Source organism: Syngnathus scovelli, chromosome 13 (genome assembly GCF_024217435.2).
Source record: "Syngnathus scovelli strain Florida chromosome 13, RoL_Ssco_1.2, whole genome shotgun sequence".
NCBI lineage: Eukaryota > Metazoa > Chordata > Actinopteri > Syngnathiformes > Syngnathidae > Syngnathus > Syngnathus scovelli.
In genome coordinates this window covers 7,606,421-7,624,612 of record NC_090859.1, presented here as the reverse complement: position 1 = coordinate 7,624,612, position 18,192 = coordinate 7,606,421, and the positions used below count along the sequence as shown (strand labels likewise).

General features: G+C 38.0%; 1 protein-coding gene across 5 annotated transcripts in view; it reads left to right on the top strand.

The window, feature by feature from the left end:
* Nucleotides 1-18,192, top strand: part of tcf4 (transcription factor 4) — a 122,510-nt gene that overhangs the window by 55,984 nt on the left and 48,334 nt on the right. For 4 of the 5 annotated variants that reach the window (XM_049738179.1, XM_049738181.2, XM_049738180.1 and 1 more), the window contains exons 7-9: nucleotides 34-92; nucleotides 9,681-9,807; nucleotides 11,342-11,391. In XM_049738179.1, coding sequence (XP_049594136.1) covers nucleotides 34-92; nucleotides 9,681-9,807; nucleotides 11,342-11,391 — 236 coding nt within the window. Of the gene's footprint in view, nucleotides 1-33; nucleotides 93-8,662; nucleotides 8,709-9,680; nucleotides 9,808-11,341; nucleotides 11,392-18,192 lie in introns of those variants that run through there. The other variant, XM_049738184.2, reaches the window with a different exon arrangement.

Below are 18,192 nucleotides of genomic sequence, written 5' to 3'. Positions count from 1 at the left end.
ACACTCTCTTTTTTTTTTTTATCCTGTCTGCAGGTAAATCAGAGAGGAGTTCATACTCATATGGCCGAGAATCGAACCCGCACTGCCACCAGGTCAGTAAAAGAGATCAAATTTAGTATTTTATGCTGTGTGAAAAAGTATAGATTGCATATGTTGTTGTTGTGGTTGTTAATTGAGGATATTGCATCTAGCTTAACTTCCAAAGCTATCATTTAAAGCACTGCTGCGGAAAATAAATAAATAGAAGGAAGTGCACAATCTGAAAGTCAGTGACAAAGACAAACCTTTAAAGTTGGAAAGGTGGGATCACAAAGAATTAATGGGACTACACAAGAGGGCTAGAACAATTTAAAAGAATGGCTATTACACAAGGCACAATAGACTAAACAGATTACAAGAAAGCTCACAAGAAAACATAACACAGCTAAATGGAAGTGGTTAAAGACTTAATGATGTTAAGGTAAACATGCCAAGCACATGTCAGATATTGTTTTTTTCATAAATGACATTGTATTTTTATAGAGGCAGATTTGAATTGTAGTTATGTATTAAGTTACTGATTCTATGTAATAAGTGAAAGTTTCACATAAACTACAAAGCAACTATGTTGTATGTAGACTATTGAAGACCGTTTCTTGGTGCGAAGACTTGTAATGTTGAAAAATCAATTCAGCTCAGTGCTTACAAACTATACTTCACCCATTAGAAAATACAAGCTGATAATTCAGAAAATGTACAGATGCTAGTTTGATGTTACACAGGTTTCATCATAGTCATGCTGTCCGCTGAGTTGCCTGAGAACGACGTTATGGGTTTAATCAATTAAAGCTTATCAAAGGGATGTATGTCCTTGTGAAAGTCAGTGGAATGAAAAGATGTTAGAAAGCGTAATGAATATGTATTATATCTCCCTTTTCAGCAGTGGTTTGCGCTTTGAATGAAGCTTCATTGATCCCTGAGGGACATTAGATCGTTTTATTTAACCGCTCGGTAACTGAAAGATACAGATGCCTCTAGTCACTACACCTTTCATTTGCAATGGAGCGTTTTATGGTTGAAAGTAGAATAATACTATACCCAATAACAGTGCCAATATAACAGATGCTACCTGAATTTTAAACATACACACAAAAGGTCTGTTTTCCTTTGGAAACTTTGGTTAGGGTATTGACAATTTACCATTTGCTTTGGTTACATTCGGTTTTGGAGGAGTCGTGCACCATTTTGGCATCATGAGTCTCCTAAAGTGAGTGAATTGCACACAAATTCTGAATATATGTCAAGAAAATGGATCTGTTCATTGCAATTATTTAATGCGGGAATGCCATTCTGGGAAAGTGGTGGTAATTTGAAAGGGTGCCATTATACACAAACCTGCAGTAATGCCTTCATAAGATAAACCATGCCAATGGATTCTGCATGTTTCAAATGAAAAAAAAAAATACTCCAGCCATCCTCTCATTTTCAGTTTGGCTCACAGTTGTTTGTGATTTTGTGCAGATAGCTGTAGTTTATAATTTAGCTGGTTAAGTATTTAAAGCTCACATCGCAGTTGACAGTCTTAAACATATCTTTATCGCGCAAATTTGAGAAGATATGACCAAGTAATTTACATGTCTCAATCAAATTCGTTTTCATTAACACAGTTGTTGTAAAAGTATAAAAGTGTAGCAACCAAAAGTGGCTTGAATTCCCTGTGAGTAGATTTGTAGTTGTTGTTGGTTGCTGATATATGTATACTCCTGCTCTACTCTGACATCTATATTCACCAGAATATACTGTACGTGTGTTTAGATAAGAATAGTACTGTATTACATAATTACATAATGAAAAAAGGCACAATATGCTTTTTTTCTTTCTTTCAGCCAGCTTTACATTTTTTAACAGTTGATTACTAATATGCGTTAACCTAGTCTGAATTGTTTACAATTGAATTGGAATTCATCCAAGAATCTTTTTTTCCCCACCCCTTAATTCCCCATGTGGACTTTGAAGGGCTTGTTTGGGTTTTCTGTTAAAAAAAAAAAAAAAAAAAAGCTTCCTGCCTTTGATTTGAGCTTTTCCTTTGTGTACCGAGGACGTAGGATGGCCTTGACAAGCTCAGGAAAATACACAAGCAAACACATAACACAAGAAACAAGCTTTGGGGCAAATTTTTAGTCTAAAATCATATTCACATATCACTGCTGACAACTACAATCAGTTGAATAAATTATTAAATGTTAACTTCAGCTTAACAGTCTTGAATCTCATCACTCACATTTGTTTTATTCCTAGATTGTTTTGATGGGATGGATGGATGGATGGATGGATGGATGGATGGATGGATGGATGGATGGATGGATGGATGGATGGATGGATGGATGGATGGATGGATGGATGGATGGATGGATGGATGGATGGATGGATGGATGGATGGATGGATGGATGGATGGATGGATGGATGGTTTCAATGAATCCATCCAAGCACTCACATAGTGCATGTATCATCCATCTAGAGCATTCATCCATTAATCTCGCCTTTTGTTATAGATTCCCAGATATTTTATTTACGACCTCCTCTTATATGCAGCTGTGGTCTTTATGTGGGGTTACAACAAATGGTAAAGGACAAAAATATGAACTAAATCAAACATTAGTGCATCACTGGCCATTTTCCTGCTGAGCTGCAGTCAAATTATCCTTCCACACAGTCTGAATGGCTCTTGATGGAAATTGTTTGGAAATGGCAGATAAATTTACATGCTGGGCTGAAGTCCAAAATCCTTTGGCTTCATCCTTGGCTGTTAGTGAAAATTCTGTCCTTGTAATAAAAGGAAGAAAAAAAAAAACAGTAAAATAACATTTAGAGGAGAAGATGAGCTCACATGGTGACAGCTGGCAGATTCAAATGACTTCAGTTTAATCTGCAGTCAAATAGATTTGTACTGTTTGAGTTTTGGGTTAATTTAGCTTTTAGTTTCGCACTTGGCTTCGGTTTTTGTTGAAGATTGTGAAAGTTATTATTTTTATTTTTTTACACATTAAAAGTTTTGTTGTTTGTTTTAGGTCAATCTAACCCCTACTAAATTTCATTTTGTTTTTTAAAGCTCCTAAGCTTATTTCATTTTTTGGCAAGCTATACACACTGTGTATTAATGTATACACATAATCAAATTCATGTTAACAAATGCATTCAACCACAAAACTCCAGTGGCACAAATGTGTATATTGTTTCAGAAATATTCATCTTATACAAGTGCAAAGGTGCCAGTAGATCTTTTGAAGTTGTTCCTAATCACTTTCAGTGTGAGACATTTTCCGACTGGTGTTTTATTTTCTGCCTGATACGGCTTTTGCAGTCGTAATAAACTGTCAAATACTTTATGTTGAATGATTGCAACATGAATGGCTGAGTGATCACAATAAGCAATTTTACATCAACAAAGGCAAAAAAAAAAAAAAAACATCCAGTTAATGCTTTGGTCAATTGTGATTTAAAATTGCTCTTTTGGTTGCAGTCTTCTGCTTCATGTTGTGAACCTCTTTTTCATCTGAAGCTTTTCACTGGACCCAATTTTACATGAAATCACTTTGAAAAAGATTTACCAGTAGATTACATGTGTCATTTACAATCCAAAGTGCAAGTCCAGCTTTTATCAGTTTTCGTTATATGCTGGAGTTTATACGTATAGTACAGCCCTCTGATTTTAAATTATTGTTTGGGGCTGGGAAAATTGAACCTCTGCCAAAACAAGGTACCCCACCCCCTTAACCCTGTCAAAATAGTTGAACCTTATCTCTTTGTTTTTACATTGATTTTGTACAAACCAAGTATTTACTTCTATTTTTGTTTTATCACAAATCATTTCACCGTCACGATTCCACGAGTCCAACCATTCTATTTTCATAACTCTTGGGTTAGGATGTTTGCAAACATGCTCATGCCTACTAGATAGCACATAAATGGTAAAAACTGAGAACAACAAGACAACATTTATATGTTCTCTATTATTGGTAATTAGGAGTGTCACGGCCACCCAGTTCCCTGTTGAGTTTCACTGTCCTTTTCTTGCTTCTACAGAAGAGACAAACTGCATGCAAAACAAAATTTGGTTTTAAACAGCTCGAACCAAAAAGTTCTTCCGCTGTTTTCTTTTTGTGCTGAGTAGTGCATGTCGTACTTAAATTCAGAAATGGGACTCTGGCTTGGAGAAGCATTACTGAAAGGATGATTGGAGTAAAGTTTAGAATGCCCTTTGAACTCCAGTATGTAAGACTTTAAAACAAACATTTATGATTTGATTTGATTTGTTTATTTTGGCAAGTACATAAACTACAGACTTATTACAGCTTCATTTCACATTATGTTTAACGTGACTTCTCAAAAAGGGAAGCGGGTTGAAGCAATTCTGTTTATCTAGTCTCAGTTACAACCACGTAACAAACATTTATCTTCATTAAATTAATCATGCAGCAACGTTTATATATAGTGATTATTGTTATCTAAGCCGCTTCAAAAAACTGATAAATATTATCTTAATATTTTATTAAGATAATGTTTAAATATGATTTTCTTATGAATCTGATCCTTAGGTTCCAAGTTTTCTTATTTCAGAAAATTCTAGTCTTCATCCAACCCACCTTTAATATACATTGTGTACTGATCATTTCTCTTTGAGTCATTATCAAAATTGCATATAGTATCTTATTGTGTAACTCAAATCGAAGCACTAATAAAGTCAAACATTTTAGGCTTAGCTCATTTACATTTACTCCCTTCATTTTTTTTCTTTTTTTTTTTTTGCCTCGATACCCATATTGTCTCCTTCACTCCCCACTGCCCAGCCTCCTCTTTTAGTTGTAATTGCATGCACAAAGCTGCCAGATATGGTGAGGTGTAATGTGCTGTCTGATTCCTCTCTAAGTGTTCTTAAATGATTGCTATGTGTTTGTCAAGCCAAGCATTGAGTGCTTATTAAGGATAATGCTTTGAACTGATGCTTGTGTGTGTGTGTGTGTGTGGGGGGGGGGGGGGGGGGGGGGGCATGTGTGTGTTTGTGGGTGTTAGCTAGGGGTGGCACAAATTGTCACTTTTGTGTCAACAGGTTTAAAAAAAAGTTACTTCTGTCCGTACTACTACCTGCAAGTCTTCGCTAGCCTTTTGAAACTTCAACTGGTTGTCCATCTTCTGTACCGCTTGTCCCCACGGGGGCCGCGGGCGTGCTGGAGCCTATCCCAGCAGTCATCGGGCAGTAGGCGGGGGACACCCTGAAATGGTTGCCAGCCAATCACAGGGCACACAGAGACGAACAACCATCCACACTCGCACTCACACCTACGGGTCAATCAGCCTATCATGCATGTTTATGGGATGTGGGAGGAAACCGGAGTTCCCGGAGGAAACCCACGCAGGCACGGGGAGAACATGCAAACTCCACACAGGGAGGGCCGGAGGTGGAATCGAACCCGCAACCTCCTAACTGTGAGGCAGACGTGCTAACCAGTACCGAGCCGCCTTGAACTGGTTGTTGAACATATCATTTAAAACAAAACAAAACAACTCAATCAAGCAGTACAGAAAATGTTTTTTTAAAAATGCTTGGTCTATTATTTTTTTTTAAGTTTCTTACATAGATTGCCTTTATGTTTGGATAAAGTAATATGTAATATTTTTGCCTTTATGTTTGGATAAAGTAATATGTAATATTTTACCATCATTGTTATAATTAGAAGCAGCAGCAGTGCGAGTAGTGATGAAGGTAACTAGCAGAGTTTCTTTTTTTTTTTTTTTTTTTTTGAGGGACTGGGTGACCATAGTCATGACAGTGATGAGGTGGCGCTGGTCTGAGAGAGAGGAGAAGGTAGATGTGGTAGGGGAGAAGGAGGCAAGTAAATCAGGAACCAGAAATAACCAGACCGCTTCAGATGTGAGTCAGGCTGCCATACTGTAGAGTTGTACTCTTGTCCCAGCCAAAAATGAAACTTAGGACCACTTGACTGTAAGGCATCCGTGCTAACTGCTACCACACTGTGCTGTCATTGAATCAATTGAATCAATTGAATTCAATTAATTTAAGTCAGCTCTTAAACTGCGGTTGTGGCAAATTGGGTACAATTTGTGGTTACACTGTCTTTGCCCTGAGTATGGTGAGTTGTTGGTTTCTGCTGGTTTGAATGTCTCTGGTATGCCTCAGGGTTTGAATCCCTCAGGAACCTGTGTGTGCGTGCGTGTGCTGGTATGTGTGTGTGTGTGTGTGTGTGTGTGTGTGGGGGGGGGGGGGCTCTGTGTGCACTAGTGTGTGTCAGCTGGAGCAAAGCTGGCATACAGGTGTGCTGATGCTTTATCAGTATTTCCTTGCAATGTTTCTCTCACTCTCTCAACATTTCATGCAAAAAAAAATAAATATATATATAGTATATATACGTACGCACGCACGCACACACACACACACACACACACACACACACACACACACACACACACACAAACACACATGACTTGACTTAAGTCAGAAAATCTTAGGACTCAAATTGCTTGGCTAAAATTTATGAATGACTTGACTTTAGACTTTACTTTGACTTAGAATTCAAGACTCAACATTATTTTTACTTGAACTGCACAACTTGACAAATGACTTTGTTTATATCTGCATATTCAACATAAGGTGACATTAAAAAAAAAAAAAAAAGGTAGGTCTGGTCGATAAATTTGTGCATCCGCAGTCATTACAGTGATAGCTGCCAAAAGGTTTGCTTTTGGCAAATTGTAATTCTGTTCTTCTTAAAACACAGAGAGAAATTCATCAGTTTAAGTATTGCCAAAAGCGACTTCCGGATATTTTCTTTTTGTTATTCCTCTAACCACACCCATCAAGTATTCTCACTGCTTCAGCAAGATGACAAGCCTAATCACTGAAGGTCAGATTCACAGAACTCTGTGAGTTGCATTCAGCCATATGTCTTGATGAGTGTCATGGCAGAGACACTCATCTGTGTCCCTCTCAGTGCGTCTGTATTTCTGCGTTTCCCTCCCGGACTCTCTGGTAATCTATCTTAGTTCTTTCCTTCTTTGTGAGCAGCTGGCCACGAAAAGCCCAGTCAGCTCTGCAAGAAACAGACTCCACTGTTGTGTGTGTATTATGTGCATATGCATGAGTGTCACATGCATGCACATCCCAAATCTCCACTAAATATTTTGGAGCACTAGATGTCAAACAAGGGGACTGCTCAAACATTTTGCACTGATGTCATTTACATGTACAAACGAACTGGCGCAAGTGGTGCACATAAACTAATGGGATCTATAAAAGTACGACGACTACAAATACAAACGACTGCAAGCAATCACAGTCCAAATGTCTTTTTTATGCTAACAGATGGTAACTATCTTGCATGATACCCGTGTCAAAATCATTTATTTTTTACAGTTATTAATATGAAATTTGTCCATTTTGTATACGTGAGTAGTGATGAACGAGTACCGATATCACGTATTGGTGCCAATGTGAGCCTTTTTTCCAGGTATCGGTTGATTTGGGTGCTTCACATGGATCTGCACGCTTATTGATATTTGGCGGCTTGGTGGTGAAGTGCTGTCTCCATAAGGGAAAATACAATTGATGCTTGTACTGTCCGTTTGGGCTGCTTCCATAAGTAATAGCCGCTTGCCGTGTCCCAGCCCCTTAGCACCACCCCTGGTCAGAATGTGAATGAAAGCCATACTTACGTATTGACTTAGCACTTAACTCGCTTTTGTTACTTGGTATCCAGAGTGACATCACTGAGTACAGTATATTACAAGTAAGGACACGGAGACAAGCAGGTAAAGAGAGACAGTCAGACAGACAGATGGGTATTTTGTCTCTCTTCCAGCTCGTCTAGTTGCCAGGGCGACCGTCTGGCCTGGCTCAGCGCTCAAGTACGAGAGGAGAAAAGCAAGAAAAGAAAGAAAAGCACCACAATCAATGAGACTCTTTTTGTTTTAATGGGAACCCCCTTTTACCCCCAGATGACACACGGTCTCACGGCGAAAGATGACCGAGATGGCGTGTGTGTATGTGCGTGTGTGTGTGTGTTCGGGCCTTTGTGTCTGACTCCTTCTTGTGTGTGAGGCTGACTTTATTTAAGACAAGGACCCTTTTGTTTTAAGCAGGAGAATGGCACGGAGGCCGAGGCTGGCCCTGTAATTGGCCTACTTAGACCCTGCTTAGCATGAGAAAAGCCTTTCTTGGCTCATCGGTGCCAAGCTAACTCTTGTTTTCAACCACAGAGAGGACCGATGTGCTGATCAGAATTCAGATTAGTCTGAAAAACATCCACTGCTACCTCACAAATACAGTCCTCCACTCTCTGCTTTATACACACTGCACGCTAATTACTTGACGACAAAGCCGGGCGTTCGGGAGGGGGATCTACAATTTAACAGAGTAGTGGAACACTCTATTTACAGAAGGGAGGGGGGTCACTTTTTCACCTCTTTATTTCTCACTAACTTTTTATGCCTCTCTAAAAAAGTTCCCATCCATCTTTCCTTCTGTGTCTTATTTGTGCCTTCGCTCTTCCACTGATCAGCCCAGCCGGCACTTGTTGCTGCAGAATGATTGAACTTAATTAGAGCGACAATGTGAGAGGTGTTTGGAAAGTCTGAGTTGTGAAACAGGGTCACAGAAGCAGCACAGAGGAGAAGTTAGATTCTGAGTCTCGGCAATGATGTTCCATCCATGGAGGTACTGTAAAAAGTTTCAAAATGTTCGACTGTATTTTCCCGTTGGTTATAGTTTCTTTGTCTAGCTTTTTGCCTTATCCTTATTATTATTATTATTATTAGTAGTAGTAGTAGCCGCAGTAGTAGTAGTTGTTGTCATTGTGTCATAGAATTACTATTATACTTTCAAAATGGAGATTACTATAAAGACTTTGTTTTGTTCCATTTATGTTCCAATTGTATTGGTAGTATGATTTCAATTTTTATTGCCGGGGGAAAGTCCTGGCAAGGGAACGATATCAGCATTAGATAAAGTGGTTTGAGTGCTTTAATTTTTTTGCTTGAATGAAAACTTAAAAGTACTAAAGGTAAAGATTAAAATCTCTTTAGCAACCAGTCCAATTTAAAAAACAGCCCTTTTAGAACTTCTAAGCAACATCCAAGTCTTCTAGCTGAAACGGCAGGCTTAAAAGGAAAAAAAAAACAAAAAAAAACAACAGAGCTTTTGTGCATAGTTGTCGGTGTCTTGGATCACTTACACAGATGAATACACTTGATATATTTATTAAAATTTAAAATTTACCATTATTGTCGCAATGTCAGATTCCCCTAAGTGTTGTGCAGCAGTAGCTCAGGCTGCTTTACAGAAATTATGAGCTCAGAGCGCCAGTGAACTTTTGCTAGTCATGGGTCAGAAATGTCCAATTTCTCAGTATTCTGTTATTGTCTGAATAAACAACTTGTGAGATTCAATGTCTGCACATTTATATTAAAGCTGAAATTTATTCATAACATTTAGGACAATCATACAGAAGTGCAGAACACATGCCCAAATAACTATGCACTGATTAATACAATTCTTAAAGTGTACACTTTTGTTTTGCTTGGACTGTCTGGTTGTTTTGTGTTATGCAGACTTTTTTTTTTTTTACTGTAGACAAAATGGTTGGATTAACACTGCCTTTCTTTGTGTCCCACTCTGCATCTGGACCAGACACTTTTGGGCGGTGAAATGGGTTTGGGGAGTCCTGGTGCCACGTCGCCCACCAAGCCGCCTGGTCAGTACTACCAGCATTACGGCACCAACCCCCGCAGGAGACCACTGCATATGGACTCTATGGGTAAGACTGTGCTTTTGATAAAGGAGTTTTGTACACATAAGTTACTTTTTTCCTACATAAAACACCAACAACATATAGATTGTGTAGCATAAAGTCTGTCACTAGGGTTACGTACCTTCAGATTGCTGGTGATTAATTAAACGCGTATATCTTATATCACTGAAATGAAGCCTGACATTTTTATATTTTTAACATTATGCAGTATCTAGTCTAACTATTTCTTACCTGAAATTTTAGGGGCACAAGTAGAGAATTTAGGGGCGCACAACGTAAAGTGAATTGTGTAAATAAAGTAAGGATTTTGTCAGCAACAACAAAAAAAAAAAAAAACATTCAAGAATAATTAGAAATCACCATAAATCAGTTAACTGACTGGTCTCTCATGCATGAGTAGAAGAAAAATGTACTTGTATTTTCTTCAAATAATAGGAGGAAAATACCACCATTTGGATAAGAAAATAGATCTGCAAAAAACATACATATTAATGGCAAACAATTTAAAAAAAAAAAATCTATATTTCTGCTATCAAGTGTTTGTTTTACTCTGTAATTGTCCTCTTTCTACCTTAAAGATTTTTTTCTGAAACCACAGTCATGTTCAAAGATAATCAAAACAAATTAAGTGTCTTATCTATCTGGCATTTCTGGGCATGCTTCAGTAATCAAATTCCTCCTCAACATAATACACCACTGATTGAGTTTACGTTAGCATTTAGTGAGTCAAGACTTAAAGCAATAGTTACTTCCTTTATGCTTGAATTTTTTTTTCTTGATTTGATTTCATATGCTACAGTTTTCCAAGTAATAATGTTGATAATAATAACAAGTGCTGACTCCATTGTGACCAGTTTGAAATACAAAGATGAAAACCTTTTCAATGCAAAATACAATTTGAATTACCTGTTAAATATGCTGTGCCAGAATATGAGATTTGTCTTTTATTTATCTATGTATTCATGTATTTATTTTTTTGTATGTGTCGCCACCCTGACATGTCAGTTTGTAAGTGCGTTAGAAAAAGGAACAACATTCGGGACAATAATGCTCAAGTGTAGCCTTGGTATTGTTTGCCTTGATAGGACACGGAAAACACACACGCAAACACACACACGCACATGCACACGCATACTCACACAAATGGTCCTGGGCCAATTTCCAAAAAAACATTCTTTCATTTTTCCATCAAAGTCTCCCCTTCCCAGTTAATGGACTGCTTCTTTGCTCCCTTTGAAAGAATAGAAAACACTGTCCTAATACAAAATAATATAAACATAACCTGTTTTCTTTTATCAAAGCAAAAGGGGGGGGAATCTAGCCTGCCTTTTCGTAGTGAGTCTTTTATATTTTCCGCATCTTATTTTGTTCCCATTGTTTGCAGTCTTTGTAAATAACATTGACAGGCAGTTGCAGAAGTGTCCTTGCTCTTTCCTCGTTGCCAAATTGATTCAATCCAAACAAGAGCTGTCCTATTAAAAGAAATGCGGATGTTAAACTCTCATTTATTTGTTTTATTGTGTTGGCTATTTCCTTTCAGAACTTCATCCCAAAAAAGTACGGAAGGTCCCTCCAGGCTTGCCATCCTCAGTAAGTGATAACAATCCTCTCTGTATGATTGCTACTTGAAGGATGTGTTATTAGAGAAGTAGCTGCTGATGCTGTGGTTTATAATCACTGAGCTGCTTTTGCCAGAGAGCAGCACAGACTTGTTTCGATGACTGAATGATGAGACAAGGCTGTTTATTATTATTTGGGTTTTAAAAAAAATGTGTCTCAAAAAAAGAGAGAAAAATACATTTACTTGCATAAAACCTTTAATGACAGCACATAAGGTTACGCGCTAATTTTACGAGGTTAGTGTCAGCATGACAAATTGCATCCTGTTCTCTCTTTGTTCTCCAAGTTCAATTGATTGTAGCATTGAATGTGATCATTTTATGATGTGTGAATATTTGTCTATGAAGCAGTAAGGTGTAACTTTAAGATTTAATTGACAAAAATTCTACGAGAGAGACTTGGTGATTGTATTGTTTTAAAGCTTGTGGTGTTTGGCTTTTGGGCTTTTGGTTCCACAAATTCGTGGCTTTTCTTTGATTTGCTCCACAATTGTTTCTCAATTGATAATCTTGAAAAGAAGAGTGTAGCCATAGGCAGGTAAAATAATCCTATATTTTATGTGAGAGTGAATCTGTATGCAATAAGTGAAAGTATTTCTGCTAAATGTTCCTGCCACTGAAACTAAAGGTGGCTGCTGCAAGCTTTTTTTTTGTGTGTGTGTTGAGAGACATTTGCCGTTGTTTGCCATTTGAAAGCGGTTTTATTTGGGCTGGTGACTGCTGGAAACAACCGGTTCTTTTTGACCGTTTTCATCATTTAATTTCATCATTTATGCATGTAGAGATTTTTTGTTTGTTGTCTCCATCAAACTAGCTGGTAGAGTTATTTTTATTCTTCAACACTGACCTCATTAATCATCACTTAACGACTGCTGAATGCGCATGGTGTCAGCTGCCTATTTGGCTCAGCAGGAGTCCGGCTTTCTGTGACCTCGGCCTGCTTTGTCCCGGCTTCCTGCGCTCTTTCCTCTCTGGGCCTACATCATCCGTGTGTGTGTGTGTGTGTGTGTGTGCGTGTGTGTGTGTGTGTGTGTGTGCGTGCGTGCGTGTGTGCGTGTGTGTGCGCGCGTGTGTGCGTGTGTGTGCATGTGTGCGCGCTTGCATCCGCGCGCTTGAGTGTAGGAAAGCAAAGAGGAAGCACAAATTGTTTCACAGATTGATGCTTTTGGTGGCTTTTGTGTTTTGAAGCACAGTGTTTATTTGTTTTCTGTAACGTGATAAGGTTTCATACGAAATGGTCTTAGCCTTGACTGGACAATAATGTTATGGAAAATCGTTGTTGCTGTTTAGACAAAAAATACTCTGGATATTTTTTAAGAAAGAGCTTCTGTCTCATCTTTACATCTTGGCATCAGCACACTGAGCCTGTGGGGGCCATTGATTTTTTTTTTAGACAAGATTCAACTCTGTTAGGTGTGTCAACTCCACACTCCGCTGATGGTAAAAGCCACGTTGGTTGTGTGGCCAATGGAGGTTGCCTTTGTATCATATTAAAGTTCATTTTTTGTCACTTCTTTCCATGCTTCCCATTTACTTTTGTTTGTCAAATTTGGTTTGCTGAGTCACTGATTTACTTTGAGAAACAATTAAATCACACGAGAGGAGAGCGTGGGATGTCTTTGTAATCAAAAGGAAATTAAGCTAACATTAGGCTAACATTAGTATGTCGTACAATTTTCTTGCTGTGCTCCTCTTATGGTGATTCATTTTAGACGATTGAAACTGAAATGTGACAAAACAAAGAGTGCACGTTGAGATTACCATGCAAAATGGCCAGCAAAAATTCAAGATAGTAGTGTCAATACATGAAACATAAAGCAATTAACATTTGCAATGTATGCCAATGTTATTGATTTAATTGTATATTTATTATTATTATTATTATTATTATTATTATTATTATTATTATTATTATTATTATTATTATTATACCAGAAGCAAACATTAGTATTGTAGATAACGAAAGCTAGGAAAGATAAGACATACTATAGACCTTGACCCTGACCTTGATCACAACTCCAATTTAGTACCTTATGCCTTTTCTCTCTCTCTCTTTCTCTCTTGCTCTCACTCTCTCTCTCATTTGTGTGTTTGTTTAAAGTTGACAGCGTTAATTAAATTAAACCAGGTCTTGCAGAAGGCACAGTAGGACAGCCAGGGGTCCCCAGTGGTCCACGGGTGGATGAGGGATGGTGGAGGGTTGGGGGTCGGCGGGGCGGTGCAGGACGGATTGTTGTTTGGTGAGCCACCCTGCCCCTCTCAGGCAGTTCTAGGCATTGCAGAGTTGCGCCAATCCCCACGAATCGAACGCTTTTAATAAAAAAAATTAAAAAATCATAACATTTTTATGTGCCAATTATTATTGTTTAGTGTATGAAACTGCCCAAGTAAGTTGATATAGAGTGGATACGGTGTGATATGTCTGCCAACATGTCAAATAATAAAATATGCACAGAAACCCAAAATGTTAATGTTTTTTATGTACAGATCACAGTTGATCTCGTGCCTATCCCTGCTGACTGTGAACGAGAGTCACGTTACTAATTAATTACATGGAGCTCAATAACATGTATGTGAGTCTGAAATTAGTCTGAGTGGGCGGTCCTGTCTCATGAGGCTCCGGTCACCTTGTCCCCTATACTGCATGGCCAAAATTGAGTTTGGCGACTCGGGGCAGAGATATGGTGTAGCTACCAGTCTGGTTAAAAAACAACAATTGCAAATTGCAAAGAGTATGTGAGCTCTATAATGACAGCATTACTACCTACTACTGTTCATCAAGGTACTTTCCTTGCCTTGACCCCCCCTCCCCCTCTTGGTTTAATCCAAATCTTTTGCTTGTAGGAGCTTTGTGTTCTATTTGCTGTTTCCCATTAGTGCGGTCCTATCTATGTAGCAGACATTGGATTATTGATGTATTTGTCTTGTAAAGGTTAAGTGCGTACGCCAAGGATGGATTACAAAACATGACCAGTAGCCCACTGCCTGAGGCTGTCTGACCTTCCCCGGCGCCATAACATGTTGCTATGTACGTCAAACAGTAGTGTGTGGTAATCTTCTGAAATCAACCACGATAAACTGAAAAAAAAAGTCGAGGCATGTTTTGTATTTTTTAGTTCAAAATGATGCCTCATGTATGCATATTCTAACTGGGCAGTGCCTTGAAGCTTCTGTGTTTACGCTGATTGTAACTAGTATTAACATTTGTTAGTTTTCATTAACTCGATAACTATATTTATTTTAGTAATTGACGTTCATATGAATAAATGTGTGATGACAGCTATAAAATTAGTTGACTATGCATCTGTAATCGTATTATTTTCTGGGATGTTCAGAAGTGATTAAAGTGTGAATCACAGATTATTAGTATTGTTAAACAACATTATTTTTGGTTAGCATATCAGCAGCAGTGTCATCTTTACATTAAACGTGAAAGTATTTTTTTTCCTCCCCCTTTCAGTTGATTATCTTGATTATCAGTTCTCTGTGAGTTATTACCTTGCCGGCGCACAACACCAGCAAGTGTTCGGAGAGTGTTGCCTGCTGACAGCTAATTGCTCTGTGATCTTAACATGACAAGCTGTCAAAAGCTGTTTTCGAGAATTTGTGAGCCGAGGAAAAAAACAGGAGATCATTTGCAGCACTTGTTAAGCAGTTGATGATGTTTACAGCACAGCTCACGTCTCCTCATAGAAATGTTTGAGTCCCACTTTACAGTGGCCAGTGTGTTTTTTTTAAATGTATTTCCTTTCTTTCTTTCTTTCTTTCTTTCTTTCTTTCTTTCTTTCTTTCTTTCTTTCTTTCTTTCTTTCTTTCTTTCTTTCTTTCTTTCTTTCTTTCTTTCTTCCTTCCTTCCTTCCTTCCTTCCTTCCTTACTTACTTACTTACTTACTTACTTACTTACTTACTTACTTACTTACTTGGACTAAAATGGACATTTTACATCAACAATGAGCCACTATATTCTTAAAATTGCACACTAAATCATTCTGACGGTACACATTAATAAGAGAATGCCATATCGGCCAGTGCCATAGCAGATCACTATCTTTAGTGTCTATAATATTGGCAGACCAACCCATGACACCACCACTAACATTATTGCATATAAATACAGAGGAACCTATTAAGTTGGAATTTAAAATATATGGACGTAAATCAACATTCCAAAAACGTGCATGATTTAAATGAAGTCTCTAAATTGTCCAGTCCAGCTGACCAGCAAACTTAATGAGGATAACGGGTATAGAAAATGTCAGGACAGATGTTTTTACGTGTAATAGTGGGTAACTCCAGAACATTTTTAAATGGGATGTGTGCCACATCTGTAAAATAAATCACGGGAATATTACAACTTTGACATTGATGGTCTTAATTTTATACACAAATGTTAGAGTATTACTTACGAATAGCCGTACAGTTAATCAAACTTTTATGATGGAGACACTGTGACCCTGGAATAGATTATTTCAGTTTTTATTATTTCCTTTATCAAAAATCGGAGGTCAATCCACTTCTCTGAACAGATTGTTAGTTAGTCCTCCGAGGTTTCACCATTTTAATGGACACATACGAAATCTGCTTGTATTGTATACAAATATTTGGTTCTCTGGAGTGCCTGCCTACTCATCAATTGTGAAATTGAATAACCAAGTAAAATCTTTAGTAATGTTAATTTGAGTTGTCGCCTTGGAATTGGGGGTGGGGGGGATTGTTTGGCAATGTCATCTGCCACACCGCGAGAATAATTGACAAGTGTATTTTTGTGAAGAAATGATGACTCTAACAGTGGCAGTTCAATTGAAACACTCTCTAGGCGGTCACTTTGAGTGTGTGTGTGTGTGTGCGTGTGTGTGCGTGAGTTACGTTTTTAAATTAGAATTTTAATAGCATTAGGTTCTAATACATGACACTAACATTGTCGCTTCTTGAAGTTGTTGGTGGAGCAATGGGTGGGAATTTATTTAACTTACTGAATTATTTTGCAAATTTGTTGTGTATTGTGTCGATGTAAATATAGATATGAAGCTATGACACAAACCGTGTCCAAGATGGCAGTAAAGCGGCCGCCCGCACATACGTGTTGTGTTTCCTTTTTCTAAATGATCTTCAACCCCTGTAGCATTTCAAATTCAGCTGTCAGAACCACAACATCAGTGTCTTTCATGATAGAACCTAAATCTGTCCATCCATTTAAATTGTGGGTGTCCTCATCAGGGTCACAGGTGAGCCAAGCCTATCCCAGCTGAATTTGGGTTAGGGGCAGGGTACACACTGACCACCAGTTAATTGCAGATGATAAAACAATACTCAAAATGTCGCACCTTTGTCAACTTGGGTCAGTAGAGAAAGGTGGTTAGAATAGTCAGGAAAAAGTAAGGCAGACCCACACTAAGGAACCAATAACACAAAAACGACCGTATTTTCCGGACTATAAGGCGCACCTAAAAACCAAAAATTTTCTCAAAAGCCGACAGTGCGCCTTATAGTCTGGTGCGCCTTATATATGGACCAAATCCCTACATTTAAACTGGCCCGAAGCATTGTGTCATGAAATCAATCATAAGTGGCCCGCTGAAGACTATGAATCATGAATCAAAAAGACTATGAATCATTATTTTGTGATTATAAAGTTATTTGTTGCATCTGAAGTTGCAATAAAAAAGATAAAATGGAGAATTATTTGATTTGGATTAAAAATCTGACGTGATGCATTAATGGTGCGCCCTATAGTCCAGTGCGCCTTATATAAGGACAAAGTTTTAAAATGGGCCATTCATGAAAGGTGCGCCTTATAGTCCCGTGCGCCTTATAGTCCGGAAAATACGGTACATGAAAAGTTTATTGACAATTTAAAAAAAATCTATCTTGATAGAAAAAAATACTTTGCATGCTAGCGCCATACAATGCATTAAGTGTGTATTTCATTTTGAGTTACAAGTTGTCACAAGCCAGGAAAAAAAAGAATCATGCATGTCATGCATGCACTCTACTTAACATAGACGCATGCGTATTATGGCACATTTCCTTTCATTCAACAAGTTGCTAGAGGAAGTTGTGTTCCATTTTTTTGTTGTCAACCCCCATCGTAGCATTTCCTCTCCAGTTTGCAGAATTTCTCAAAATGTTCCGTTTGTTAGGCTGAAAGGAAAATCACAGCAAAATCACCATAAGGGCTGCTTTGCATTTTTAATTAAGAAACTAACATATGAATATATTTGCATATTATTGAGTTGCAGATTAAATCATGCATACATAATTAGCGTGCAGCAGCGTGCGTTTGCCTCGTTCTAGCTCGGCTCTGCGCTTACTGAGTTTTCCGATGGATGCCACACACGCACACAAACACTTTATTGAGACTCTCAAAGACTCACTTCACAGACACACGTACCCGCCCTCTCCAAACACTTTGTGTACTCTCTTCCACTCTGTTCAGTTTATATTTCCAGCAAAATTAGCTGAGGCCATACGTGATTTTTAAGCCTGATTACAGTGGAGCGAGAAAAAGCAAAACACATCTTCTTGTTCACTCTCCATCTTGCACTGTACATAAATTCATTTGACTTGCCATGTCAGACATTCTTCCATTACCAATTGATGTCATCTGTTGACATGCAAGCACTACTGAAAAATATAGACGATTACTTACTTGTATTATGCACACAATTTTCCTACAAGTAAAAACTTCATTAATTACTTAACAATCACTCATTAGTTTTTTGTGCCTTTAATTAACCAACATATAGCTTGAGGGAGAACCTCATTAACATAC